Source organism: Macrotis lagotis, chromosome X (genome assembly GCF_037893015.1).
Source record: "Macrotis lagotis isolate mMagLag1 chromosome X, bilby.v1.9.chrom.fasta, whole genome shotgun sequence".
Classification (NCBI taxonomy): domain Eukaryota; kingdom Metazoa; phylum Chordata; class Mammalia; order Peramelemorphia; family Peramelidae; genus Macrotis; species Macrotis lagotis.
Window position 1 is genome coordinate 622,575,861 of NC_133666.1, and position 26,869 is coordinate 622,602,729.

The 26,869-nt window shown below is 35.4% G+C and overlaps 1 protein-coding gene across 1 annotated transcript in view; it reads left to right on the top strand.

The window, feature by feature from the left end:
• The first annotated feature begins 6 nt into the window (after window positions 1–6).
• Window positions 7–26,869, top strand: part of LOC141499450 (uncharacterized) — a 57,889-nt gene continuing 31,026 nt past the window's right edge. Inside the window, exon 1 of the mRNA XM_074202158.1 lies at window positions 7–310. Coding sequence (XP_074058259.1) covers window positions 7–310 — 304 coding nt within the window. The remainder of the gene's footprint in view (window positions 311–26,869) is intronic.

Below are 26,869 nucleotides of genomic sequence, written 5' to 3' on the forward strand. Positions count from 1 at the left end.
CAGTAGATGACACCTGAGACACAGAGGACTGAGGGGGAGAAGATGATCCTCCCCAACCTCTCTGCAGCACTCCAGGATGAGTTCCTCACCTTGGCAAAAAGAGCTATGGACTTTAAACTTAGAGGACACTTGTCTCTTCACCAACTCCTTCTTACTATGTTACCCCCAAAGCATGGGTCACCCCCTCAGTGTGCACTTATCCCTACTCCCCCAGATTCTTTTATGATGCATCTCTCTTCCCTGTTCTCTTTGCCAGTAGTGGAACCATGGGTCTCCCCACAATCTCACCAGAAGGACAAGCAGCCACACTGTATCCCATGACTCTTAAAGTTTCCAATTCTGTTGGTCCTTTGCATATCCATACTGGGTCCCACTAACCCTCTCATTCCAAGGGGACTTTTTCTCCTTTGACTCCTCTGCTATGAGGATCAAACTCCACACACCACCCATGCCCTTTTCTCCCTGACACTGGACACTCCCCTTGCTTCTGGTCTCCACAGATACCCTGGACCCTGTGTAAAAGCCCCTATGTATTTCACGTCAGTTCCCTACTCAGTGTTTATTATGACTATCCAGGTCCCCTGGCCCTAAATGAAAAACAAGGAGGATATGTGGGTACACAGGCTATTCTAACAGCCCTGACACAAATCATCTCCAAGTAAAGCACCACCTGGACAGTCTCAGGAGCTGGCAAGCTGCCCTGAGAGATAAGGTGAGCTGGAGTCCTTGGGAGCCGGAGTCCTTGGGAGCTGGACATTCTGCCCGCACTAGACACAGCTGTGCCTTATCATCTCCTCCCTATCCTGTAATGTACCCTCCTATCCTGTAATGCAAGACCCTGCACGTACACAGTGCTTTCACCCCCATTCCCTCATTATTCTTTGTTCTATACCAGAAGACCTAACAGTATATACGTGTAATAGCTAAGCAGTAACAAAATTGAGCTGGAGGCATAACGCAGTAGTGGCTTGACTCCTTATTCTCAGCTCCCCTCCTGGAGGGAGGTCACCTCTGTGGGCACCAAGGAAGCAAGCCACAACAATGGGGCAGCTAGGTGGTGCAGTGGATAGAGCACCAGCCCTGGAGTCAGGAGTACCTGAGTTCAAATCCAGCCTCAGACACTTAATGATTGCCTAGTTGTGTGGCCTTGGGCAAGCCACTTAATCCCATTGCCTTGCAAAAAACCTAAAAAAAATCATTGTACTAACTGAAAGTGATGATCAAAAAAAGAGCCTAGATATCATCTTTCACATAAAACTGTGCTGATATTCTAGTACCAGAGGGAAAAATCAAATTGGAAAAAATCCACTGATGCCCTTTTAGAAGTGATCCAAAAAATAGAAACTCCCAGGAATAATATAGCCAAATTACAGACCTTCCAGATCAAGGAGAAAATTTGTAAGGAAATAAAGGAAACAATAATTATCATGGAACTTCATACATGATAATAGAAGATTTAGCCATTTCTTCATTAAAGAAAGATTCAGAGAGATTGGAATATGATATTCTAAAGGGCAACAGAGTTAGGATTATAACCCATAATCATCTACCAGAAAGACAAAGTAAAAAATTTCAAAAAAGGAAATCCAATAAAACAGAGAACTTTTAAATTTCTAGATGAAAAGACCAGAACAGAATAGAAAATTTGACTCTTCATGTACAAGACATTAAACAAACATAAAAAGATAAACAAGAAAGTGAGATCATGAGGGATTCCATAAAAACTGTTAACCTTGCTACTTTGTCACTACCAAAAACTTTCTCATTATTAGGGACCTTAGAAGGTGTATATATAGAGAAAACACAGGTGTAAGTTGAATATGATGTGATGTTTATCTAAAAAATTAAAATCAAGAGAGTGGAAAGAAGAATGCACTGGGAGAAGGGGAAATGTAGAGATAGAATGAGGAGAATTTTCTGATAAAAGGGATCAGAAAGATTTTACTGTGGAGGGAAAGATGAGTATCTGAAGCTTACTCTCATTGGAATTGGAATAACATACATAATTACTTGGGTACAGAAGTCTATCTTATCATAAAGGAAAGTAGGTGGGGAATGGAATAAGATATATAAGAGACCAGAAAAAAGGATAGATTGGGGGAGGTAAAAGTAAGAGGCAAAGCACTTTTGAGCCTGGACAGGATGAAAGGAGAGAATAGAATAATCAGGGGAAAAGTTGGATGGAGGGAAACAAATAGTTGGCAAAGATTATTGTAAAAAAAATTATAGGAAGATTTTTTGATCAAGACTTAAATTCTAAAAAATATAGAAAAGCAAGTTAAATTTGTAGAAATAAGAACCATTCCTCAATTGTTAAATGATCAAAGGATATGAACAGGTATTTTCAGACAAAGTAATCAAAACTATCTACAATCATATACAAAAGTACTCTAATCACTATTGATTGGAGAAATTGAAATGAAAATGTCTGAGGTACTATCTCACATCTATTGGATTGACTAATAGGACAGAAGAGAAAAACAAATGTTGAGAGAGATGAAGGAAAATTAAAACTTTAATTCACTGTTAGTGGAATTGGAATGAATTTGACCATTCTGGAGAGCAATTTAGAATCAGACTCTGAACTATACAAAAAGCTACAAAACCATGCATTTCCTTTGACCAAACAATAGTAGTACCAGGTCTATATCACAAACAAAAAATAAAAGTAAAAATACAAAGGAACTATATATTATACTAAAATCTCTACTGAGTTCATTTTATAATGGAAAATAATTAGAAATTAAGGGGGTATTACCAATTAGGAAATGATTAAAAAGTTGTGATAAATGATTGTGTTGGAATACTATTGTTCTATAAGAAATGACAAATAGGATGCTTTCAGAATACTTAGATGAACTGAGCAGAACATTGTACATAGTTACAGCAATATTGCATGATGATCTATTGTAACTCAGCAATACAAAGATCCAAGGCAATTCTGAAAGACTGATAAGGAAAGTGATCTCCATCTCCAGAGAATGGTAAGGCCTGAATAGAGATCAAAGATACTTTTTCTTTATTTTTCTTGGGTGTTATTTTGTCTGTTTTCTTTAACAATGTGACATATATGATCAACTTGCTTGGTTCTCAAAGGGAGAGGCAGAGGTGAAGGAGAGAATTTCATACTCAAATATTGAAAAAATAATGCTAAAATTGTTTACATATATAATTTGGAAAAATAAAATGCTAAATAAGAAAAATGAAGCCAAAAATTGACTTAATATGTAATTGGGAAAAATAAAATATTAAAAAAAGAAATCTAACTTAAAAATAAATAGTAGCATTCTGGACTAAGGTATGGGATTCTGTTGTAATCATTCAATTAGTACAAGATTATAATTATGCAGCATTCATTTTTTTTTGGAGAGGGAATAAATTGCTTTTCCCATTCCTGAGTGATATTGTACCTTGAATACATTTGTTAAATTGCCCTTTTAGGGAGCACAAGATTTGTAAAAAATAAATCTTATTCCTTATAATCTTCAAGGTGAAAGTTTGTTAGTGAGTCAGATTATGTGGGGAAAAAAATAGTCAGCCTCTTCTCCATAGAGATTCATTTGCACAGGACTGAACCCAACCCAACAACATAGATCCAGGACAAAGAGTGTTCAGTGTCCCTGCCCAGTGATGGGATTCAAATAAATTGACAACTGGTTCTCTGCCTTAATGACCATTTTAAGTATACAAAAAATATACTGAATAGTAGTTTAATATTTTTTTTTAGTTTTTGCAAGGCAATGGGGTTAAGTGACTTGCCCAAGGCCACACAACTAGGTAATTATTAAGTGTCTGAGGCTGGATTTGAACTCAGGTACTCCTGACTCTAGGGCCAATTCTCTATCCACTGCACCACCTAGTTGCCCCATTTTAATATTTCTTGCATTTAATACTCAATAACAAAAAAAGATGGGCATGAAACTAGATTGTTATATCACTCACAATAAGCAAATATATTCTTATGGAGTGAAAGCTGCCACATGACCACAGCAGCCAATATTGGAACATATACGGAACCAAAATTCACTCTACCTATTCTAGCTCTTTTTTTCCTTCTACTTCCATGGCTTCTGAAATGGGTGATAAGATAACCCTTAAAATCTATTTCTATTGGTTCATTGTGTACCAACTTTCTATTGATTTCAATGTTCAGGGAACACTAACACATTCATAATATCTAAAATTCTGGGCATAACACAAAGTAGAAAAAAAATGACAGCTTGTCACCCCCTGATTGGATGGCACTTTTTATGTTATATGTTTGTTTACTGAAATAACAAAACAAAGGAATTAAAATGTAGTATTTCATAAATGGTATAATAAGTTTTAAAAAATGAATAAATAAATATTACAAGTATAGCTCCATCATTTTTTTTTTGTTTTTGGCAGGCAGTGGAGTACGTGACTTGCCCAAGGTCACACAGCTAGGTAATTATTAAGTGTTTGAGGCCAGATTTAAACCCAGGTTCTCTTGACTCCAGAGCTGGTGCTTTATTATTCACTGTGCCACCTAGTTTCCCCTACATTTTTTCCACCTATGGACGGAATGAACATTACTATGGGTGCTCTGAAAGTACTGTTACACAGATGAATGTTAAAAAAGAGCAAGAAATATAAATTTGTAATTTATACATCGTTGGCTTCCCAGGTGCCCATCTTAGAGAGAACCCTGATTATAAGTGCCACATTAACTACCAGTTCACTGAATTCAACATAAAATTAAGTATCTGTTCTGCCGTGGTGTGAACGGACTGAACCCCACTGTGGTCTCTGCATCTGTGATTCAAGAAACCAATGCATCTAGAGCCTTCCTAGCTTTTCCATTCCTATGTTATCAGAGAGGGGAAATCAATCCTAGGTACCTAGGAATGTTCCCATGAATCTCAAGACTATTGCCTATTCAGTGAACTACCCTGTTGTTACCATTACTGTAAACTTGTAAACTTGGAGGAATGAAAGGAATCTAAACAGAACTAAGAATCATTTCTATCTTCTCTCCCACTACCCTTATTTGTCCTATAGTGATCTCAAGACTTGCACTGCTGTTCTCCCTGTGATGTGACTTCCCTTGTATCCTTCTCTTTTGCTTCTGGTCTCCCACGCTCCTGCCTATTCATTTTAGACCTCATTTCTCCCTTTGTAAGTAAAAAGTAAAATGGAATCAGTTCTCCTATAACACCTGTTTCAAAAAATGTGAGTTTGCATGCAATGAATATATTTTGGGTATAAAAAAGAATTTGAAAGTTGCTTATAAAAGATTTCTTCCATGACAAATAACAATAATTCAGGCAACTTTGCCTCTTCATGATTGCCTCTAAGCTGAAACCCTTCTGACACGCACTATTATAGCTAAAATTTGGTCTTTGTCAAAGTTCAATATTTATTTTATATCCTCTGGTGAAGAAGAGAGAGTTGGTTCACTCTCTCAGGCTTCTTGCCCATCATGCTCAGTACTTTGCCAGTCTTCCATGTAGGCTTTAGCCTGAAGAGAGCATCCTAAGCTTATAGGTACTGTCACAATTTAATGTAGTATTTATGTATTTTAAGCATTTAATATACACAAAACTCTACTACTATTTTTATGAGATTCCTCTCTGATGAAGTTTTTAGCACTATGTCCTTAGTTAACTCCATTTCCCCCTTATGTTTTATGTTTTTATTAAAAAATTTTGCCTTAGTGGAAAACTTTTTGGGAACCTTTTATGTTGAGTGCTTTTTTTTAGTTTTTTTCAAGGCAATGGCGTTAAGTGGCTTGCCCAAGGCCACACAGCTAGATAATTATTAAGTGTCTGAGGCTGGATTTGGACTCAGGTACTCCTGACTCCATGGCAGGTGCTCTATCCACTGCACCACCTAGCCACCCTATGTTGTGTTCTAATAGAACTGACTGTAATAAAATATTTAAGAGGCAATGGGATATGGTGACTAGAGGACATCTTTAAAATCAGGAAGACTTGCATTCAAGTCCTGATTCTTACTTACACAGCCTATGTGAGTATGGGCAACTTTTCAGTGCTCCAGGTCAATATATAATTTCATTGAATTAATAGGAGCTTCCATACCAGACATTCCATAAGCTGATAAAAATCATGGTTCCAGACAAAAAGAAATGAAAGAATTCTCACTTTATGTATCACTATGATATCTTTTTTTTGATGAAATCTACTCTTAAGTTTGGAAGACTCCATGATATAGTGGAAAGAGGACTGTATTTGTTCAAGAGTTTAAATGAAGCCATCAAACATTTATGAAGAACCTGCTGTGTGCCAACAACTCTTCTAAGTTCTGAGGATACAAAGAAAGGTAAAAGATTAGTCCTACCCCCAATGAATTCATAGCCTAATGGAAGATACAACACATAAACAACTCTGTGCAAACAAACTATATATGACATAAATTATAAAGAATTAGGAGAAGGTATCAGTAGTATGAGAGATCAGAAGAGATTTCTTGTGGAAGTAGGGATTTTATCTGTGACTTGAAGGAACCCAGGCAAGGCAGGAGATGGAAATGAGAGGGAAGAGCAGAGAATTGCAAATATTCCTTTGAAACAGCACTTAGGTGACCTTAGATGGACTGGTTTTAAAATTCTCAGATCTCTAGTTTCCTTAGTGACAAAATAAGGCAGTTGGAGTAGATCAATAGTGTCCAACTCATAATGAACATATAAGGGTCCCTGTGACTAAATATTGACTTAGGAAACCACATATTAATATTATCTTTGACTTATTATATTTTTTGTCAAGTATTTCTCAATTACATTTTAATCTGGTTCTGGTTGTACTGGGGGATGTTATGGGCCACATGTGTGATAGATATCTCTAGGGTAAATGACATAAGAGGTCTTTTCTAGATCTGTAAATTTTTATTGTAAGGTATTATCCATTTCAAATATGGGGCAGTTAGGTAGTAGAGGAGACAGAAAATCAGGCCTGAAGCCTGGAGGACCTGAATTCAAAACTAGCCTCAGATACTTGATATTTACCTGATGTGTGGCCTAGGGCAAGTCACTTAACCCTGATGAACCCAGGATCCTCTTCAACTGCCCCGATTCTTATTTGGACACTGGATCCAGATAGCTCTGGAGGAGAAAGTACGGCTAATGACTTAGCATAGCACTCCCAGTGAAATCTAATTTACCAGTTTGTCATGGCATCGTCTCCACGAGGTTATGGTCTTTTTTGAAAATGAAAAACAACAACTACAGTATTTGATATGAAGATATTTGGTGGGTAAAAAGACAAAAAAATTGTGGAAAGAATGATAAAAAAATCTTGCAGAAAAGAAACAAATTCTCACATAAAATGATTTGGGGAGACACAGACTGCTTTGAGGACCAGAGAGATAATATTCAGATGGATAGAATATGAATCCCTGTTTGAAGACATAGACTTGAGTTAGGTCATAGTATCAAAAAGAAAAACATAGAGGTACATAAAGTCATTTGTATGTGATTGTAACTCTGGGGACTGTGGGTAGACTGTATAAGGACCACTGGGGTCATTCCTGAGAGAGGTAGAATTTTTGAGTTTTATATCCTATGTTAAATATAAATAACTCTCTAAAAGGTGGTGAAGATTTATTATAAAAGATCGATCAAAAAGAACCTGGAAAATAAGCTGAATATAGAAGGAATCATTAGAAGCTAGGGACAGAAGACAGAGAAGGTAAGGAGAGGAGTTTCCTCCAATTTTTTCCAGCTGTTAGGAGAAGGGGAGAGATGATAGGAAGGCTCCACAGATGCTTTGATAGGAGCTTGTTCAAAGGGAAGAGCAGCATCACCTTTTTGTTTGACTAGAGAAAGACTGAGTCAGCTGAAAGGGCTCTTCTGTTCTGATTGGAGGAGAAATGAAACCTTTAGCTGTCCAGAGTGGTGTGAACTTATTGCTCTCTGGTGTCATCTTTAGTCTAAGAGTGCAGACTACAGAAGGGTCAACTTATCCTCTATTACTTCCAGTGGTTTGAGAAACAAAAATTGAAACAAAAGCTTTGCATCTATCCTTTTTGTTAACTGTGCTTATTGGGAATAAAAACGTTTTAGTTTGCTAGGTGATTGGTCAAAGTGGAATGCTATTAAGTAAAGATCTGGATGAGTTTAGAGTCATTCTGTGGGAATATTTACTGAGGAAATTGGGAAAGGAGAAAATGACCTTGAAGGTGGTTGGTATGAAATAGGAAATCTGCCCTAAAACCTGTTCAAGCTCCCAAGGAGACTCTTTCCCAGTCACTTTCAGTTTCTGGATACCAGACAGCTCTCCTACTGGATCATGTAGATTATGTCAAAAGGGAGAGCTTTAGCAGTAGAGACTCTTTCTGCCCTCCTATAGAGTGAGCCCCTAAAAGAGGAGCCTCTTCTCTAAGGCAGCAAAGGAAACTCTAAAGAAAACAAGGAGCTCAATCAGATCACTTCTACCCCAGACAGAAGCCTTCATCTTATCTTGGCTCTTACTCATCTAGTTTGTACTCTAACACTGCTGCCCCTCTTTTTACTTTGGGATGTCATTTCTACCTTATTGTTATATCATGCTTTCTACAGTAGAGTCTCCCCATAGAATTAGCAGAGGGTATATTATTATATCAATTCCAGAAACACAAGGGTCCTTTCTAATCATTCAGACATGCCTCCATCCTTTAGGGTCATTGGCTTGCATTCTTATTATAGTCACTGACCTCCTGCATCCTTATCTGACATCACAATCATTTGTCCTCTCATCACCCTATCCCCCAAAGTCATTAATCTCCCCTTCCCTTTTCTTGCTTTATATCCCAGGAGTTACAGTATATTTAGTATTTCTACCTCCTTTATTTTAATAAATTTATTTTTTCCAATTGACCTACATTTTAAAAAATTAATTTGTCCTTCCAAAGACACATTCCCCCAAACAATTTTTAAAACCATCTCTATACAGTGAAAAAAAATAGCTCCTACATTAGCAATGGCCAAATTGCTTGTTTATTTTCTGCCTTTTATTTCTTTGCCTTGTGGTGAATGATGTATTTTATCATTATTCTTTAGACCTCATGACTTATCACTGTGTTAAACAGAGTTCTAAAGTTTTTCAAAAATTGTTTTTCTTTTGTAATGTGGTATAAATTATTCTCCTAGTACTGTTCACTTCCTGAAGTTCACGTCAACTTCTGAAGAAACTGAACGAGCCTAGTTCATGTAGGTCTGTTCAGTTTCTTCAGAAATTATCAGCTTTATCATTTCTCATGGCACAATAATATCCCATTCCATTCATATATCATAATTAGATTTCTATTCCCCAAAGGAATCCACACTCTTAGTTTCCAATTTGGGGCTACTATGAAGGGTGTTTTGTGAATCAACATTCAAATAGAACCCACCATGTCCTAGATACATAAGCACTTTTCATAAATCTCATTTGATATTGAAAAGAACTTACCCACTTTTCTATACATATAATTGTTTGATTTCTTTGTGTTATATTTTGTAGCGGAATAGCGGAACCAAAGGGTACATGTCTTTTGATAACTTTCTAGGCATAATTCCAAATCATTTTTCAGGATGTCTGGATCAATTTACAGCTCTATGAAGCATGCACTAATACATCTGATTTTCCTCATTTGTGATTTCCCTCCAATATTCAGATTTTCCTCTTTTATAATCTTTCCAGGCCAATAAATACAAAATGAAATCCCAAAGTGAGCTAATTTTCATTTTCTTTAATTATTAGTAATTTGAAACATTTTTATATAATTATGTGAAACTTGGGTATTCTTTTTGTAAACTATCTGTTCTTAAATTTGTTGAACATTTGTATATTAGGAGATAATTCAGTGTGATATATTTGATTCTTCCTTATATATCTTACATATTAGACCTTAACAGGGAAACTTGTAAAAATTTTTTCCTAATTACCTGTTTTCTTTTTAATATTTATTATAGTAGATTTGATTCATGCAAAATATTTTAATTTTATATCATCAAAATTATCCATTGTATCTTCTTTGGGTTGATGAACTCCTGTCATCCATTTATAACAGTATTGTCATGGATGATCTCTTTTAAAATAGCATCACCCATGCAGGAGAGCAAGAGATCACTGAAAGATGGAAGCATTTTTTCATGACCTACTATGAGCTTGGGAGAAGTTTTTTCTCCATTGGTTTTATATATGGGATTGGCTATGTCTTTAAAATGGCATGATTCACCTATTGATATGATTTTTCCTGCATTTTCACCCGAAGGTCAATACCTCTTTTCACAGTAAGATGAGACCATGTAGCAAGGGGGAGGACCTGAGTACCACCTCCACCCCATCTCTTAGACTGATGTAGTACCAAGAAATTGGCATGGGACTTTGGTCTTTTCCTCTGTATTTCCTGCTCGAGTCACTGAGAGTACAGTCTCCAATTCAGGAGGTCTGAGTATTGCAGTCAGGTAAACAACTCCAAGGAGTCAAGATCTGGAGACAGCCCAGCTTGGCTTTAGACTTGACTTGCACTTTGTGAGAGTAAGACTGTACTGGAACTGAGCTAAGGTGTGAACTGAGCTTAGTTGTATAAGCGGACTGAGGATAATGATACCAGGGTATTGGGGGGAAATGTTTGCATTTTTTTTCTTGCTATATATTTGTGTAAGAAAGCTTGATCTGGGCATGCCCAAATCTCCTAACATGGAAGGATTTTGTATGCTCCCTTATCCTCCCAAATGAAGGCTTAACTCCTCTGTTTGTGTAGCCAGAACAGGGTGCATCTTTATAACTGGTCAGATGGAAAATTTCTCTTTTTTCTGTATGCTCCTTCTTGTTGGGTCCAGAGGGTGAAGGTCACAGTTTACTCACAGCAATGGGTATCAAGAACTGAACTAGTGAGAGGGACAGAACTTTCTCCTTCTCTCTTTCTCTCCCTCTTAATCTTTGACATTCAGGTTTCCTTTTGCCTAAAGTTGTTTTGTTTCCGTTTTTCTTCTCAGTATGAGGTTCTGGTTAGTGATCACTCACTAGATCAGGATTGGAGCCAAGGTAGCCATGGTGCTGAGGTTATAGGAGACACATTGCAGGGGAACTATCAGGGAAGAATTAAGAATTCAGGGTGCCTGGACTATTCCTGGGATTTGAGGTCAAAAAGGGTTTTTTACTTGGACCTGAGCTGAGCTATGAACCTAATTCTCTTCTTCTCCCCAAAGATTGAGGTGGTTCAGGTGTGTGTGTGTGTATGTGTATAAACAAATTAGTTTATATATTATTATAACTTTAGAAGTTAATAATCCTTTGTAAAAGTTAATTTGATTATTTATGGTTAAATGGAACTAAGATAGGGATACCTACCATCTACATTTGAGGGAACACTATCAGTTGGTGCTAAAATCATTTGTGGAGGGTCTAGACATCTTTCAACCTCTTTAAGAATACTGGGGAATCCTGAGGAGTGGGGTGAAACAGACCTGACCTCTATACAATGAGGGCAGTGTAGTCAGTATTATATTCAAATAGCAAAAGATTGAAAAATTAGAAAGGAAATCTATTATAAGACAATTGATCTAGAAATAGATGGAGAATTAAAGAAGTATTGCATTCCTCAAAAACCATGAATTAAAAAATCTAGACACTATATTTAATAAATAAGAGATGAAAACTGCCTGGATTGTTTAGAACAAGAGGGTAAAGTTAGACTCTACTGAGGACCTACTAAAAACACCCCTAAAAAGAAATGTACCAGGAATATCATAACCAATCTTCTCCATGACTCCTTCCTCTACCCTGCCGGGACCAACAGAAAAAAAAATCCTTCACATGATAGCCCTTGAAATGCTTGAAGCTGTCATTTCATTTTCTTCTTTACTAAGTCTTTTCTTTTCCCACCTTAATCTTTATTCAGTCAGTTCACTAACATTTATTAAGCACCTTTGATTTGTCAAGCACTCTGACAAGCTCTGAGGATACAGAGAAAGACAAAACAAACAAATAAGCAAATGGAAAAAATCAAAGCAAAAACAACCAGCTAAACAATTCAAGCTCTCAAGGAACTCGTAGTTTAATGGGGGAGACAATATACAAATAACCATGTACCAACAATATTTATACAGTATAATTTGAGGGTAATTCTCAGATAAAAGGCAGAAAGAAAAAAGGAAAGGAAAAGAAAGAAAGGAAAACCAGAAAAAAGTCTTCTTATGAAAAATGGGAATTTAGAAGAAATTTAAAGGAAACCAGGGAAGTTAGAAGGTGGAGCTGGGACAAGAGAACATTCCAGGGATAGAGATCGGTCCATGAAAATGTTTGTGGTTGGGAAATGGAGTGGAGTGTGAGGAACAACAGTGTGTGCACCATTAGATCTGAGTACATGGAGGAGCATAAGGTGCAAGAAGTTTGGAAAGCTAAGATGGGGTCAGATTATGAAGGGTTTTCAAAAGTCAAACAAGATTTTATATGTGATTCTAAAGGTAATAGGGAGCCACGGGAGTTTAGTGAAATGAAGACAGGATATGTGTGAATGAAATAGTCACATTTGCTTTTAAGATCAATTTGATAGTTGAGTGAAAGATAGAGAGAAGAGAGACTTAGGGAAGGTGAATCAACCAGTAGGTTATTGAAAATTTCCCTAGTTTCTTCCTTTTTTCATAATTTGAATGTAATATGAAACCATTCATCAGCTTTCTTGTCCTCCTCAGCTTATTGATATTCTTCTGAAACTGTGGATCTCAAAAATGAATATAAAAATGTGGTTTTACTAGAACAGAGTAAACCTTCCTAGTCCTGGCAATATGCTTCTTTTATTCTTGCCTAAATGTGTATTTTTTTCTTAGGTGCTATATCATCCTGATAAGGATAAGGATGGGATAACTTTTACCTTTGAATTTCCTGATCCATAGAAGGCACTTAATACATACTTGATGAATGAATGTTCTATATGGAGATAAAAACCCCAGTTCTTTTTTAGACAAATGTATTTCTAATCACCTTTCCTTTCTTATACTTGTTACAGTGTTTTTTGGGGGAGGTTTTTAGTATTCACCTGTGAGTCTTTACATTGATTCCTATTGAATTTCAAATTATTCTATTCTGTTCAGGGCTCTGAGACCCTGTCAAGATCCCTTTGGGTTCCTCACTCTATTGTGCAATGTATTACCTATCTTATCAATCTTGAGGTTGTATCACATGAAAATTTGAAAAGCATGCCATCTACACCATTAAGCAAAAAACTGATAAAAATATTTAAAAGCACAAGGCAAAGCAAAGATCTTTCTACATTCCAGTGCAGACAATATTTATAATTCTTGAGAATTGTATTTCTCTTAGAACAGTTGAAAGGAACAGAATTAGACAGAGGGTGTGAGTGTTTCTATTGGAACAACTTAAGGGAGGGTACTCAGACAGAGGGTGTGGGAATAAGTTGATTGCAATGTAATGATGTTTATGGGTTTTGAGAATTGTACTTCTATCAGGACAGTTGAAAGGAGTATATTTTGACAGAGGATGTGGGCACAAGATAGGTATAGAACAATAAAGATTTTAGAAACAGTATACTGGAAGAAGGTGGAGACATTAGAGTATAATTAGCACCACAAGAAGAGGCACAAAGGGTCTATTATAGTACAAGGAAAATAGGAAGAGTGTACACACTGAGTAAAATCTTTCAACAGATTTGGCTCAAAGACAATGACATACATTTTCAATTGGGTTTGGAAATTTATCCTATTCTATAAGGGAAATAGGAAGAAATGGGAAAGTACAATATAAGGTAGACAGTCAAAGGAAAACATGGGATGAGGAGGGATGAGGGGAAAGGAGAAAGAAAAAGTGCAAGTAGGGGGAAAGATAGGATGGAGGTAAAGAAAAAGTTTTTGCAAAAATAAAACCAATGTAACCAAGATTAGAAGGAATGCAGAAAACTGATAAACAATTTTCACAGCTAGTGTTTCTGTAAGAAATAATACCTAGATAGAATTTGGAAAAATCTGGAAAGATTTGCATGAACCGATGCTGAATGAAATCAGAACCAAGAGAACATTGTCAACATTAGGTGATCAAGGACAGTGTTGAGAAATTTGTTATGGAAAATGTCTTCATAGAGACAAAACTATGGAATCTGAATTCAGAGCAAGCATACTGTTTTCACTTTTTAAAGTTTCTTTAATGCTGCTTCTTTCTCTTTAATGATCTTTTCCCCCTTTGGTTCTAATTAATCTTTCACAATGTGGTTGATGTGGAAATATATGAAACATGATTGCACATATACAATCTATATCAGATTGTTCACTGTCATGGGGAATGGGGAGAGAAGAGTTGTCGGTGACAGAAAAATATGGATCTCAAAAAGTTGCCAAAGGATGAATGCTGAAAACTATTTTGCAAATAATTGGAAAAAAAAGATGAAGGCAGGAAATAAAAGTCCCCCAGTGTATTTTTTACCTTCAGAGCGTTCTTTTTTGTCCAACTTGAACTATTGACCATCTTATGCCCAATGAATCAGGTGAAGATGCCCCATGCTTCATCAAACCAGAGATCTGCCATCTATGCTGAAATACCATTTCTATGTATCATTTTTTTTGGTCCATGAAGTAAGATGTAACAAGCAATGAGATTTGACCTTTGTATAACCTCTTTAAAATGTCCAGATATCAAATCTGTTATTAAGTCTTATAAAAATAAGGCCTTGGAAGAATAGAACATCTCAGATCAAGAGGATCTTGATCTGTTTCATTAGAAGTGAAACTAGACCCTTTAATAAACTGCTATTGCCTCACTCTTAGAAAAATGCTCTGGAGCATACCCTTCCCCCGGTAGAAGATCCCTTTCCACTGGAGCATCACCTTTCTGGTTAATGAACTATATTTCTGTGCACTCTAGTGTGCTGCCCTTATCTTAGTTACACTCTATGATTCTCAATGTGCCAGGGCTAAATTTGGGGTGTTTTTTCCTCTTTCTCCTTCCCCCTCTTTCCTATTGCTTGCAATAAAGCATGGCATTGAACTATCCTATTGTTTTACATGTTAACTCAGCATTCATTAAAGGGTTGTTTTCTTGACACCTCTAGCTGGCTCACAGTTGTTTTCTGAGATATAAACCTGGACCCAGAGAAGGACTTAACCTTTTGACAACCACACCTACACTTCAGGTGTAAGGAGATTTCAGAAAACAAGGGTGAATAGGGGAACCCTACATTCTCCCAGTAGGAACTCTAATGCCAGAGAACTGTCTCAAGACAATTGGCATAGAGGTAGGGTCTCAAAACATTTGGTATACAATATAAGATATTGTTCTGCCTAATTTGTGCCAGCCTGCCTTCCACTTTTCTCAATAACCTTTCAAAAATTGTTAATATTGAATCCATATTTCTATAGCTGAGGACTTTAGTTTTGTCATATTTCTACTATATGTTGAGTAATTGGCCCCCTTCATTGATTGGTAAATTGCAAAAGGTGGTAGTGGGAGCAGGGGAACCAAGGTGAAGAGCAACAGGGTCACATAGAGACAACTGTTTACAACAATTTACTATTACTCAAAAAGATAGGGAGAAAAATGTAGGGTAATAATATTGGTTTAAAGCCTCCTTTGCATATTGGGAACACATAGTGGAGATGGGAGGTTCCTAATGAGTGCAGCTTATTTATACTCTGACTGAAAGCCAAAAGCCCTTCAATGACTCAAACTTCTACAACTTTAAATAAATAATTCATTTGGCACTCATAGAATGCTTCCCTCTCATCCATGGGGGATGACAGTGGAGTAATCTGGACCAGGGAAATAATGTTTCATTTGAATTATGTAATAACAAATGAAAACCGAAGAGTAGGTGGTCATGAAACTTAATTTTAACTATATTCTTCTACAATTAGTCTTTCTACAAGCTGGGATGGGTAATATTTAATCTTTGGATTTACTAGCCATCCCATACATGCATGTATCCCAAGAGCTGGAGTCATACCAGTTAAACTGGTTTTTACTTGATTAGATTCTCTGTATTCATTGTGTAATTTTTGCTTTGTTGTACAGTGTGACATCTTGTACTTCTAGGCCTTCTTTTCCAGGCTTTAAAAATTATTTCTTTTGAAATTTCTAACCTTTATTCTGTCAATTAAATTGTTTTGTATTTTTTAACTAAATAAAATAATCATTTTGGGATTGATTGGCATGCACTGAATAAATGAAATAATTGATTTAGGAAGTATTATAATTCCTATTATGATACCTCAACATTCACATGAGCAATTAATATTTAATTATTTAGATCTTTATTTCCATGTAGAATGTTTTATGGTTACATTCATGTAGTTTCTATATGCATTGTGACAGGGACTACTAAGTATTCTATACATTCTGTAGTTTTTAAATAGAATTTCATTTATCACTTGCTCCTGAGGTGGTATGGCTTTTTTTGGAAATGTATCAGAATGCTAATGACATGTCTTTATTTTGTCATACAAATTTGCTGATTTTTAAAGTTTTTAAAAATCATACCTTATTTTCCCCAATTGTATGTAAAGACAACTTTTTGCATACATTTACACAATATTTTGAGTTCTCAATTCTTCTCCTTCCCTTTCTCGCCTCTTTTCTTCTTAAAATAGGCAATTTGATATAGGTTAAATAAATGCCATTTTATAAAACCTATGTCCATATTAATCCCAGTTGTGAAAGAACAAACATCAAAAGGAACAAAGAGGTATGCAAGAAACAATGAAAAAACTAGGGTTTGATCTGCATTCAAAGTTCATTAGTTCTTTAATCAATATGGATAGCATTTTCTAACATGATTAATATGTTGCTGAGAAGTCATTCACAAGTTAATCACCACATAATGTTTTTGAAGCTGTGTTCAATATTTGCTTGTTTCTGCTTATTTCATTTTAAATCAGTTAATATAAGACTTTCCAGGATTTTCTTAAATCTGCCTATTTACCATTTCTTATTACACAATAGTATTCTATTACATTCATACACCACAACTTGCTTGGTGATATCCCCAATTAATGGGCACCTCAATTTCTAATATTTTGCCACCATGAAAAGGGTTGCTATAAATATTTTAGCACATGTAGGTCCTTTTCCTTTTCTTATGATCTCTTTGTCATATAGACTTAGTAGTGTACAATTTGTTTGCCTTTTGACCTTAGTTCCAAATTGCTCTTCAGAATGGTTGGATCACTTCACAACTCCACCAGCAATGCATTAGTATCTCAATTTTCCCACATTGTCTCCAGTGTTTATCATTTCCCTTTTTTTGTCATCCAGAGTTGTTTTAATTTTGAATTTTTCTAATCAAAAGTGATTAGAACACTTCGTCATATGACTGTAGATAGTTTTAATTTCTTTATCTGAAAACTGTCCATTAATATCCTTTGGCCATTTATCAATTGGGAAATAATTTATATTCTTATAAATTTGACTCAGTTCCATATATTTGAGAAATTAAACCTCTATCAGAGGTTTGCTCTGATTATCAGAGACACTTGCTGTAAAGAATATTTTCCAGTTTTCTACTACCCTTCTAATCTTGGCTGTATTGATTTTGTTTATGCAACAGCTTTTTAATTTAAAATAATCAAAATTGCATATTTTACATTTTGCAATGCTTGCTGTCTCTTATTTGGTGCTTCTCAGATCTGACAGGTAGACTATTCCTTGCTCTTCTAGTTAGTTTATGTTGTCACCTTTTATTTCTAAATCATGTCCTCATTTAGACCTTATGTTGGTTTATGGTATAGATGTCATTCTGTACCTAGTTTGTGCCCTATTGTTTTTTGTTTTTCCTCTAGCTTTTGTCAAATAGTGAGTTCTTATCCAAGAAGCTGAGGTTTTTAGATTTATCAAACTATACTATCTTTTATGGATCTAATCTGTTTCCCTGATCTACCACTCTATTTCTTAGACAGTACCAGATAGTTTTGACAGTTGCTTGCATTGTAATATAATTTGAGATCCGCTTGCTGCTAGGCCTCTTTCCTTAACTCCCCCCACCTTATTTATTCCCTTGATATTCTTGACCTTTGTTCTCCCAGATGAATTTTGCTGTTATTTTTCCCAGCTCTAGCAAATAATTTTTTGGTAATTTGATATAGTATTGAAAAAGGAAATTGGGCAGAATTTTCATTTTTTTATATATTGGCTTGACTTACCCGTAAGCAACTAACATTTTTTTCCAGTTATTTAGATCTGATTTTATTTGTGTGAAAAATGTTTTATTTGGAAGCAGGTGGTGCAATGGATAGAGCACTGGCCCTGGAGTCAGGAGGACCTGAGTTCTAATCTAACTTCAGACACTTGATAATTGTCTAGCTGTGGGACCTTGGGCAAGTCACTCTTAACCCCATTATTGCCTTAAATGAATGAAAAAAATTTTATATGTTTTTTTGTAATTCTGTTCATATGGTTTCTGGGTTTCTCTTGGCAGGTACTGTCCCAAGAATTGTATATTGTTTACAGTTATTTTAAATGGAATTTTTCTTTCTATCTCTTGTAGCTTAGCTGTTTTTGAAATACATAGAAATGCTGATAATATATGGGGTTTATTTTATAACTTGTGACTTTGCTAAAGTTTTTAATTCTTTCAAGTAATTTTAAAATTGATTCTCTCATGTTCTCTCAGAATACCATCATATCATTTGCAAAGAGAGATAGTTTTATTTCCTCATTGCCTAATCTAATTCTTTTTATTTTTTCTTCTCATTACTAACATAGCTAACATTTCTAGTACTATATTGAATAATAATGATATTAATGGGTATCTTTGCTTCATGACTGACTCAGTTCTCTATGTTTTAGAAATGAGTCCTTTGTCAGAAACACTAGTTGTAAAAATTGTTTCCCAATTTACTACATTTCTTTTGATCTTGGTTATAGTGGTTTTCATTGTGCAAAAGCTTTTTAATTTAATGTAATCAAAATTATTCAGTTTGTTTTTTATAGTGTTCTTTTTTTCCTGGTCATAAACTACTCCCCTTTCCATAGATCTGACAGGTAAACTATTCCTTGTTCTCCTAATTTGCTTATAATATTGTCCTTTATGTCTAAATCCTGCACCCATTTTGATCCTATCTTGAGATGTTAGTCTAAACCTAGTTTCTGCCATACTATCTTTCAGTTTTCCTGCAGTTTTTGTTGAAGAATGAGTTCCTATCTCGGAAGCTAGAGTCTGGGTTTTTCAAACAGTTTATTACTATAATCATTTTCTGTTATCTCTTTTGCACCTAATCTATTCCATTAACCCACCACTCTCTTTCTTAGCTAGTACCAGACAGTTTCGATGACTAATGCTTTATAACATAATTTTAAATCTGGTAAGGTTAAATTGACTTCTTTTACATTTTGCATAGATGTTCTTGATTTTTTTGGTCCTCCATATGAATTTAGTTACTATTTTTTCTAGCTAACTAAAGTAATTTTTTGGAAGTTTGGTAGAAAACAAGTACAATTAATTTGACTCAGTTCTCTATAAATAATGTGTTGCCTGATAAACCCAAAGACTCCTGCTTTTGAGATAAGAACTCGCTCTTCAATAAAAACTGCTGGGAAAACTGGAAGATGGTATGGCAGAAACTAGAATTAGAACAACATCTCAAACCGTATGCCAAGATATGATCAAAAAGGGTGCAGGATTTAGACATAAAAGAATGGATGGTTTATCTGTCAGTTCTATGGAAAGGGGAACAGTTATGACTAAGGAAGAGATAGAGAACACTATTAAAAAGGAACTGCATAATTTTGATTGCATTAAATTAAGAAGTTTTTGCACAATAAAAACCAAGATCAAAAAGAAATGTAGTAAATTAGGAATGGCCAAACAAATTGTGGTATATGAATGTGATGGAAGCCTTTTGTTCTATAAGAAACCATAAAGGGCAGGATTTCAGAAAGGCCCGGAAAAACTTGGATGAATTGATGTTGAGTGAGTGAGATTATAACATTATAACACTTTACCAACAACATGGGGTGATGATCAACCTTGCTGGACTTGCTCATTCCATCAGTGTAATAATCAGGGACAATTTTAGGGGATTTGTTATGGAGAATATCATCTGTATCCAGAGAAAAAAAACTGTAGAGTTTAAGTGAAGACCAAAGCTTATTATCTTCAATTTTTAAGAAGTTGTCTAATGTATTACATAATTTTTCTATCTCTAATTTTTTTTTCTTCTTATGGATCTGTTTTTTCTCTCAACCCATTCAATTTTGATCTATGCATATCATGGAAACAAATGTGAAGACTTTATCAGATTGCCCTCTGTTGGGGAGAGGGGGGAAGGGAAGGGAAGGAAGGAGGGGGGGAAATTATAAAATTCAAAACCTTGCCAAAAATGATTGGTAGAAACTATCATTGTTTGTAATTGGAAAACAAATAAAATATTTAAATGATAATAAAAATAAGCAAAATAATTGCTTAATTTCCTTTTCATTTTTGATACTATATATTTCATTGAATGACCATTTTTACCTAGCAGCATTATGCTCAATTTCCCCGAATAGGTAATTCTTGATTATAGTTCTAGTTCCTTTGCCTTCTAGAATATCATGATCTATGATTTCTAATTTAGCTGCTAAATCCTAAGTAATCCTGATTGCACTTTCTTATATTTGCATTGTTGCTTTTCGGATACTTGCAGTATTTCTTCTGCAAGAAGTCAACATGAGAGGAGTTGGTTGTTCCTATCATACCCCTGTCCCTTGCTACATTAAAGATTTGAGGAATATTCTCTTTAAATGAAATATGACTTCTGGTGACATTAAAGAAAAAAGGCCCTGGAAAAATTGTTATTTAGTATATAATCTATGAATTAAAGGTGAAATATGAACTGGCTAATTTATAAGCTCATTTAAAAAAATGTTACTTATGTCCTAGAGAAACTTGAATATTAGTGCTTTCACATAGTGCCACAAGGCTTTCAAAGCACTTTACAAATATCTCATTTGAGCAATTTGGAACTATGCCAAAAGGACAATCAAACTATTCATACCCTTTTATGCAGCAATACCACTGGGAGGTCTGTGTTCCAAAGAGATCATAAGAATGGAAAAGGGAAAGGATCTATATGCACAACAAGTTTTAGAGCAGTTCTTTTTTTCTGGTGGCAAGGAAATAGAAAGTGAGGGAATGCCTGCCCACCAACTGAGGTATGACAAATCGTGGTATATGAATATAATGAAATAGAATCTATGAAAAAAAGAAGAGCAGGCAGATTTCAGAAAAACCTGAAGTAACATGCATAACAAAGAGATCATTCGTACACAGTAACTGCAACATTATATGTTAATCCACTATGATAGACTTAGCTTTTCTCTGCATGCTCAGTAATTGAGGACAATTCTAGGGATGGCTAGGAGGTGCAGTGGATAGAGCACTGGCCCTGGAGTCAGGAGTACCTGAGTTCAAATCCAGCCTCAGACACTTAATAATTACCTAGCTGTGTGGCCTTGGGCAAGTCATTTAACCCCATTGCCTTGCAAAAACTAAACAATAATAATAATAATAATAATAATAATAATAATAATAATCCAAAAGATTTATGGTAGAAAATGCTATTTACATCCAGGAAAGACTGTGGAACCTAAAGATTAAAGCATGCTATCTTCACTTATTTTATTTTTTTTAATTTTCATGGTTTTTCCATTTTGTCCTTTTCCTTCTTTTACTACATGATTAATGTGGAAATAAGTTTGTGATGATTGCACATGTATAATATACATCAGATTGCTTTGCTGTCTTGGAGAATGGGGAGGGAGAAAAATTTGGATATCAAAATCTTATAAAAAGTGAATATTGAAAACTACATGTAACTGGAAAAATAAAATTCTGTTTAAAAACAGTAATAACAAATATGTTATTGAGTCTCACCACAAGTTTAGAAAGGAGATACTGTTATTATCATCCTCATTTTCCTAGTGAGGAGACTGAGGAAGGCTAAAGTTAACCTTGCCTAGGTTCACCCATTTTGGAAGAGTCTAGAGACAAACTTGTTTTGTATACTGTATACTGACTCCAAATCTAAGTCTTATCAACCTACTCATTTCCAATCAATTTTTATAGTTTCTCAATGCATACAGAAAAGACATAGCTAAATTATAGTTGATTAATGAATGAGTCAAAAGTGGTTGTCAATCAGCTTACTGCAAATGAGACTCACCAGCTTCCCTTCCATTATTTTCCATGGCCACTTAGGAAGAATAATAATAATTGTTATTCAATTTGAAGAAGACTACACCAACCACATTTAGGGTAGCGTGACTTGCATGTGATTTTTATTATAGTGAGGATATGTTGTGCAAGGATCTCCTTTTCACTTGCCTTTTCCAGAACTTTTTCACTTCCATACCTGATTTGATAAGAAACAGGAATCCTGGGGATAATCTGGATGCTGTGGGAGTCCTTGACCTCTGATTATGTATGATCTCTCCTCCTGTTTCAGTGAGGCACCTTGGCACTCCAGCAACACCAGACAAAGTGCCAATATGTGATATTTGGTGACAAAATTGTGAAATACAGTATACAAAACACCAAGATGTTTCAGCAACATTGGGTTGCAGAAACATGGTTAATGAAAATCTGTCTCTTAATAGACTAATCTTCAGGATGAACTTTCCTCTCAGACCTTCAAGTCTCTTGGGATTCCAAAGACTTCTTGGAAGCTTCCCAGCAGGTCATGGGAATAATGACACCAGATTGCTCATTGGAATTATGCCAGTATCTAATCTTTTTTGAACCTCTGACTTTTATTCTTGATTAATGAAACCATTTTTGTCAAATGGTTTAACTCTGGTTCATCTTGTGCTGATCCAAGAATCTCACCTCTAGTGGTACAATATGAAAACCCTGAAGAGTCCCTCTCAATCATGGCCCTAGTTCTGATAACACAGAAAGAAAAAAAAAACACTCACTGAGATGGGAAGAGCTGAGATAGTAAACAGAGGAGAGACAGTTCTTTCCAAAGGTAGAAGTAGTTCACTCATACAAAAGTAGGGAGGATGGGTAAAAGGGAGGGACAACTCTACTCGTATCAGCAGAATCTCTACTTGGACAATACTATTTTGCATTCACCAGAAGATCAGCTATCCTTCATTTCAGGCATAAATGTTTCCTTTGCATGACATTTGTTGTATTACTTCTATATAATTTCACATTTTAATGTACTGATCACATCCCTTCTCATCTTCCATATGCCTCTCCATTAACTTTTGGGTAACACTCAATTTCAGTGCTTCAGAAATTTATTTCAGGACTTGCTGTCAAACCATATCTCCAATGGAACAATTCTGTTTTAAAAGAAAGGAAATTGGGCCTTTATTTAGGGAGAAATTTGGGAACATAGGTTCCTTGAGAATATAAATTTTCTTTTTTATATTTATATTTCTATCACCAAAAACAGTACTTGGACCAAGGTAGATATTTAATGATTTCTCCTTGATTCATTAATTCAAAGAACTAGCTAATTTTCAAGATACATTTTAGCCCAATCTCATCTCTTTCATTTTTTAATCAAGTTGTAGTCTAAGATAAAAAAACTGAATCAATTCTGTGGATTACCCATCAAACTCCAAATCATATTTAGACAAAATGCATTCTTCTTATACTTTTTTGTATGGGAGTGCATGTCAAAGTTTTGAGTAATCGTGGATCTCCTTTAATGGATCTATAATGTTCTTTAGTTAAATGCAATCAACACAACATCATCTGCAAATAGGAGAATCAGGAGTACTGATAGTTTATAGATAATCCTCAATCTTCTTAATGGCAAACAGTAGTTCATGCCTCTATTCTATTCCTTATATGAGTTTTCAAATACTTTCTTATATTATGTCTGACACATGCATAGGAATATTTTGGGGGAGAAGAGCCTTGAAGGCATCATTTTGCTCTTGAGTCAAGTGCTATTTAAAATAGTCAATAAATGATAGGCCTAATAGAATTCAACTGGGTGACTGTAAAGTTGAAAGTCTGCCTATTTACTTCTTATGCCTTCATCAATGATTTCCTTGATGGCTATATAAATGATTCTCATAAAAATCTTGTGGAATGGGAAGGATTAATATTGATATTCCCCTTGTTTTGGGGGGAGAGGGGAATAACTAACGCTCCACTTACACTAGTTTACTATGTATGCATAGTATATCTACTAGTACATGTTTATACACACACAAAAAATATATATAGGATTTATATACACTAGTATACATTAGTATATATACTAGTCAATTGTACATGATTAATTGATTTCCTACCCCTTCCTACAAAAATTGTTCCAAATCTTTTCTTATTTCAAGCCTCTTCTACCAAATCTCCCTACCTTTAGAGCTAAGAGATTTGTCTCAGACTATACCAAGAAATTTGAGACCACTACACATGATCTTCCCTTTCATGCCTTCATGCCCAAGTTCTTTTCATTTATCCTTCCACTCTCCTTCTTTACTCTTGTCTCTAATGAAGAGGTGGCTTTTTTAGCCCAAGTTAGCCCCTCTATATGTTTCCATGCCCTCTTTTGATCTCCTGCAAATAACCTCCACAGTCATCTCCCATATCTAATTTTCTGTCTTTCCTTATCTACTAGTTCCCTTCTTATTCAGGTCTGCTCCTCATTAAAAATTGTCACTTAACCCTGCCATCCCAGCAAACTATCCTATGTTTTCTCTTTCTGACACCTAAAGAAGACTATTATCAATGTCTTCACTTCCCCTTCTCTTTCTCACTGGTAGGTTCTCTGAAGCTTGGTTTCCAATCTCATCACATAGTTGAATTTTTTTATTTCTGAAATTGTCAATAATCTTTTAAAAATCTAATCCATTTCTTCTCAGTCCTCAACCTTTACAACCATTTTGCAACCTGTGACGCTGTTGACTACTCTCTTGTTTTTATATTCCTGACACTTTCCTTTCTTGCTTCTTTTACTATCTAACTACTCAGATTACTTTGATGTTCATCATCCATATCCTGTCCCAAAACTATGAGCACAATTCAAAACTCTTTCCTGGGCTCAGTTCCAATTTCTTTTTATATTCTCTTAAAGATTTCATCAGTTACTCTTGATTTAATTATCATCTACTTGTATATGCCTTCCAGATCTTTATATTTAGCCTTATTTATTATCTCTCTGAGTCTCCAGGACTACAGCAGCAACTAACTATTTTGTCTGGATTTTTCATGAGCATCTCAAATTCAAAAATTTCTAAAATATAACTATATCTCTTTCCTCTCAAACTCATCTCTATTCCAAACTTTCCTATATCTATCAAGGGTACATTATTGTAAAAGTCATACCAGTTTGCAGCTTTGAAGTAATCTTTAACTCATCACACATCACATTGAATCAATTGTGAAATATTTTTAATTCTACTTCCAGAACTTCTTTCTCATAAATCTTCTCCTCTAATCACCTGACCATCCTTTATTACAGGTCATTGTCACATCTGTCTAAACTATTACAATAGTCTCCCAATTGATTTTCCTGTCTTGAGTCTCTCCTCTCATCTATTCTCCAGACAACTGCCAAAGTAATTTTCCAAAAGCTTACATTTAATCATTTTATGCATCTACTCAATAAACCTCTATTACATCTAAGATCAAATACAGATTTCTCTGTCTGATGCTTCATTTCCTTCAGAGTCAGCCTCATAGTCAATGTGTACCTCCCTGAAAAAGACACTACTAAGGTAAGTGAACTTATTCCAGTATTCAAAATTTCTTCATTTCCTGAAACCAATGGTTCCACATAAGGATGGTATGATGCTAAGTACCTGTGTTTTCTTCTCAATTGGTAGGCCAAAATTAGCACAAGCAGCAGAAAATAGATTCATACTTTGTTGCATCTCAATTTCCAGGGCTGCATTGAGTATACAATCATCTCCAAATAGAAGAGAGAATAGAAATTTGACTACCAAACTGAAAGCCTACAGAGCCAATGTGCTGACTTTAAGGCTGTATGCCTGTGAAACCTGGACTGTCCACCAGTGCCATATCACTTTCATTTAAATTATCTTAGGAAGACTCTAAAAATGGCCTGGCAGGAGAAAATACCAGATACTGAGGTCCTTTCTCAAACTAAACTGCCTAGCCTTTAAACTCTACTATAAGTAATGCAACTAAAATGAGCTAGGCACATTGTTAGAATGCCAAACATAGGTTTTCTAAAAAGACTATTTTATGGAGAAAACACTTACAAGGAAGGGTCAAAGGAAGCATGATTGGGACACCCTGAAGATCTCTCTTAAAAACTATAGAATTCATCACAGTGTGGGAGACAATGGTACAGGAGTGCCCAGTATGGCATGCCCTCATCAGTGAGAGTGTAATGCTCTATAAGGAAGGCAGAACTGAAACATCTCAAAGGAAATGTGAGATACATAAATTTAGAGTAAGCACCCCAGGTGTTCACATGAACTATTTGTGCTTGATCTGTGGTAGAGCATTCTGCACTCATATTGGTCTGATCAGCCACAGTTGGACATACTATAATTTGTCCCAAGCATAGTGATGTCATTTTGGTCTTCTTTGATAATGAAGGACAAGAACCAATCAACCAACCAACCAACCAACCATGAAATAGTATTCTTCTCCAAATATGCTATGGTCTCATCATATTGTCCTTCTTGCTATTCCTCACTCATTGTACTCTGTCTCCCTTCTTTAAACCCTCAATTATGACTGGCAAGTAGTCTCCTCTCACCCACACTTTTTAGAACCCCTAGTTTCCTTCAGAACTCAACTTGAACACCATGTTTGGCATAGCAAATTTGTAGCACCTTATTCCCATCCAAATAAGTGTGTTCTAGATTTGTTTACAGGAGTTTGAGTGAATGGATAGGGAGCAAGTTGTACTGATTCCTACTACTCCAATATTTTAGCTCCAGCTCTCCAATCCACATTTTTTTTCTAAAAGGCAACAGTACAAATGAAATAACTGACCTGGAAAGACTGA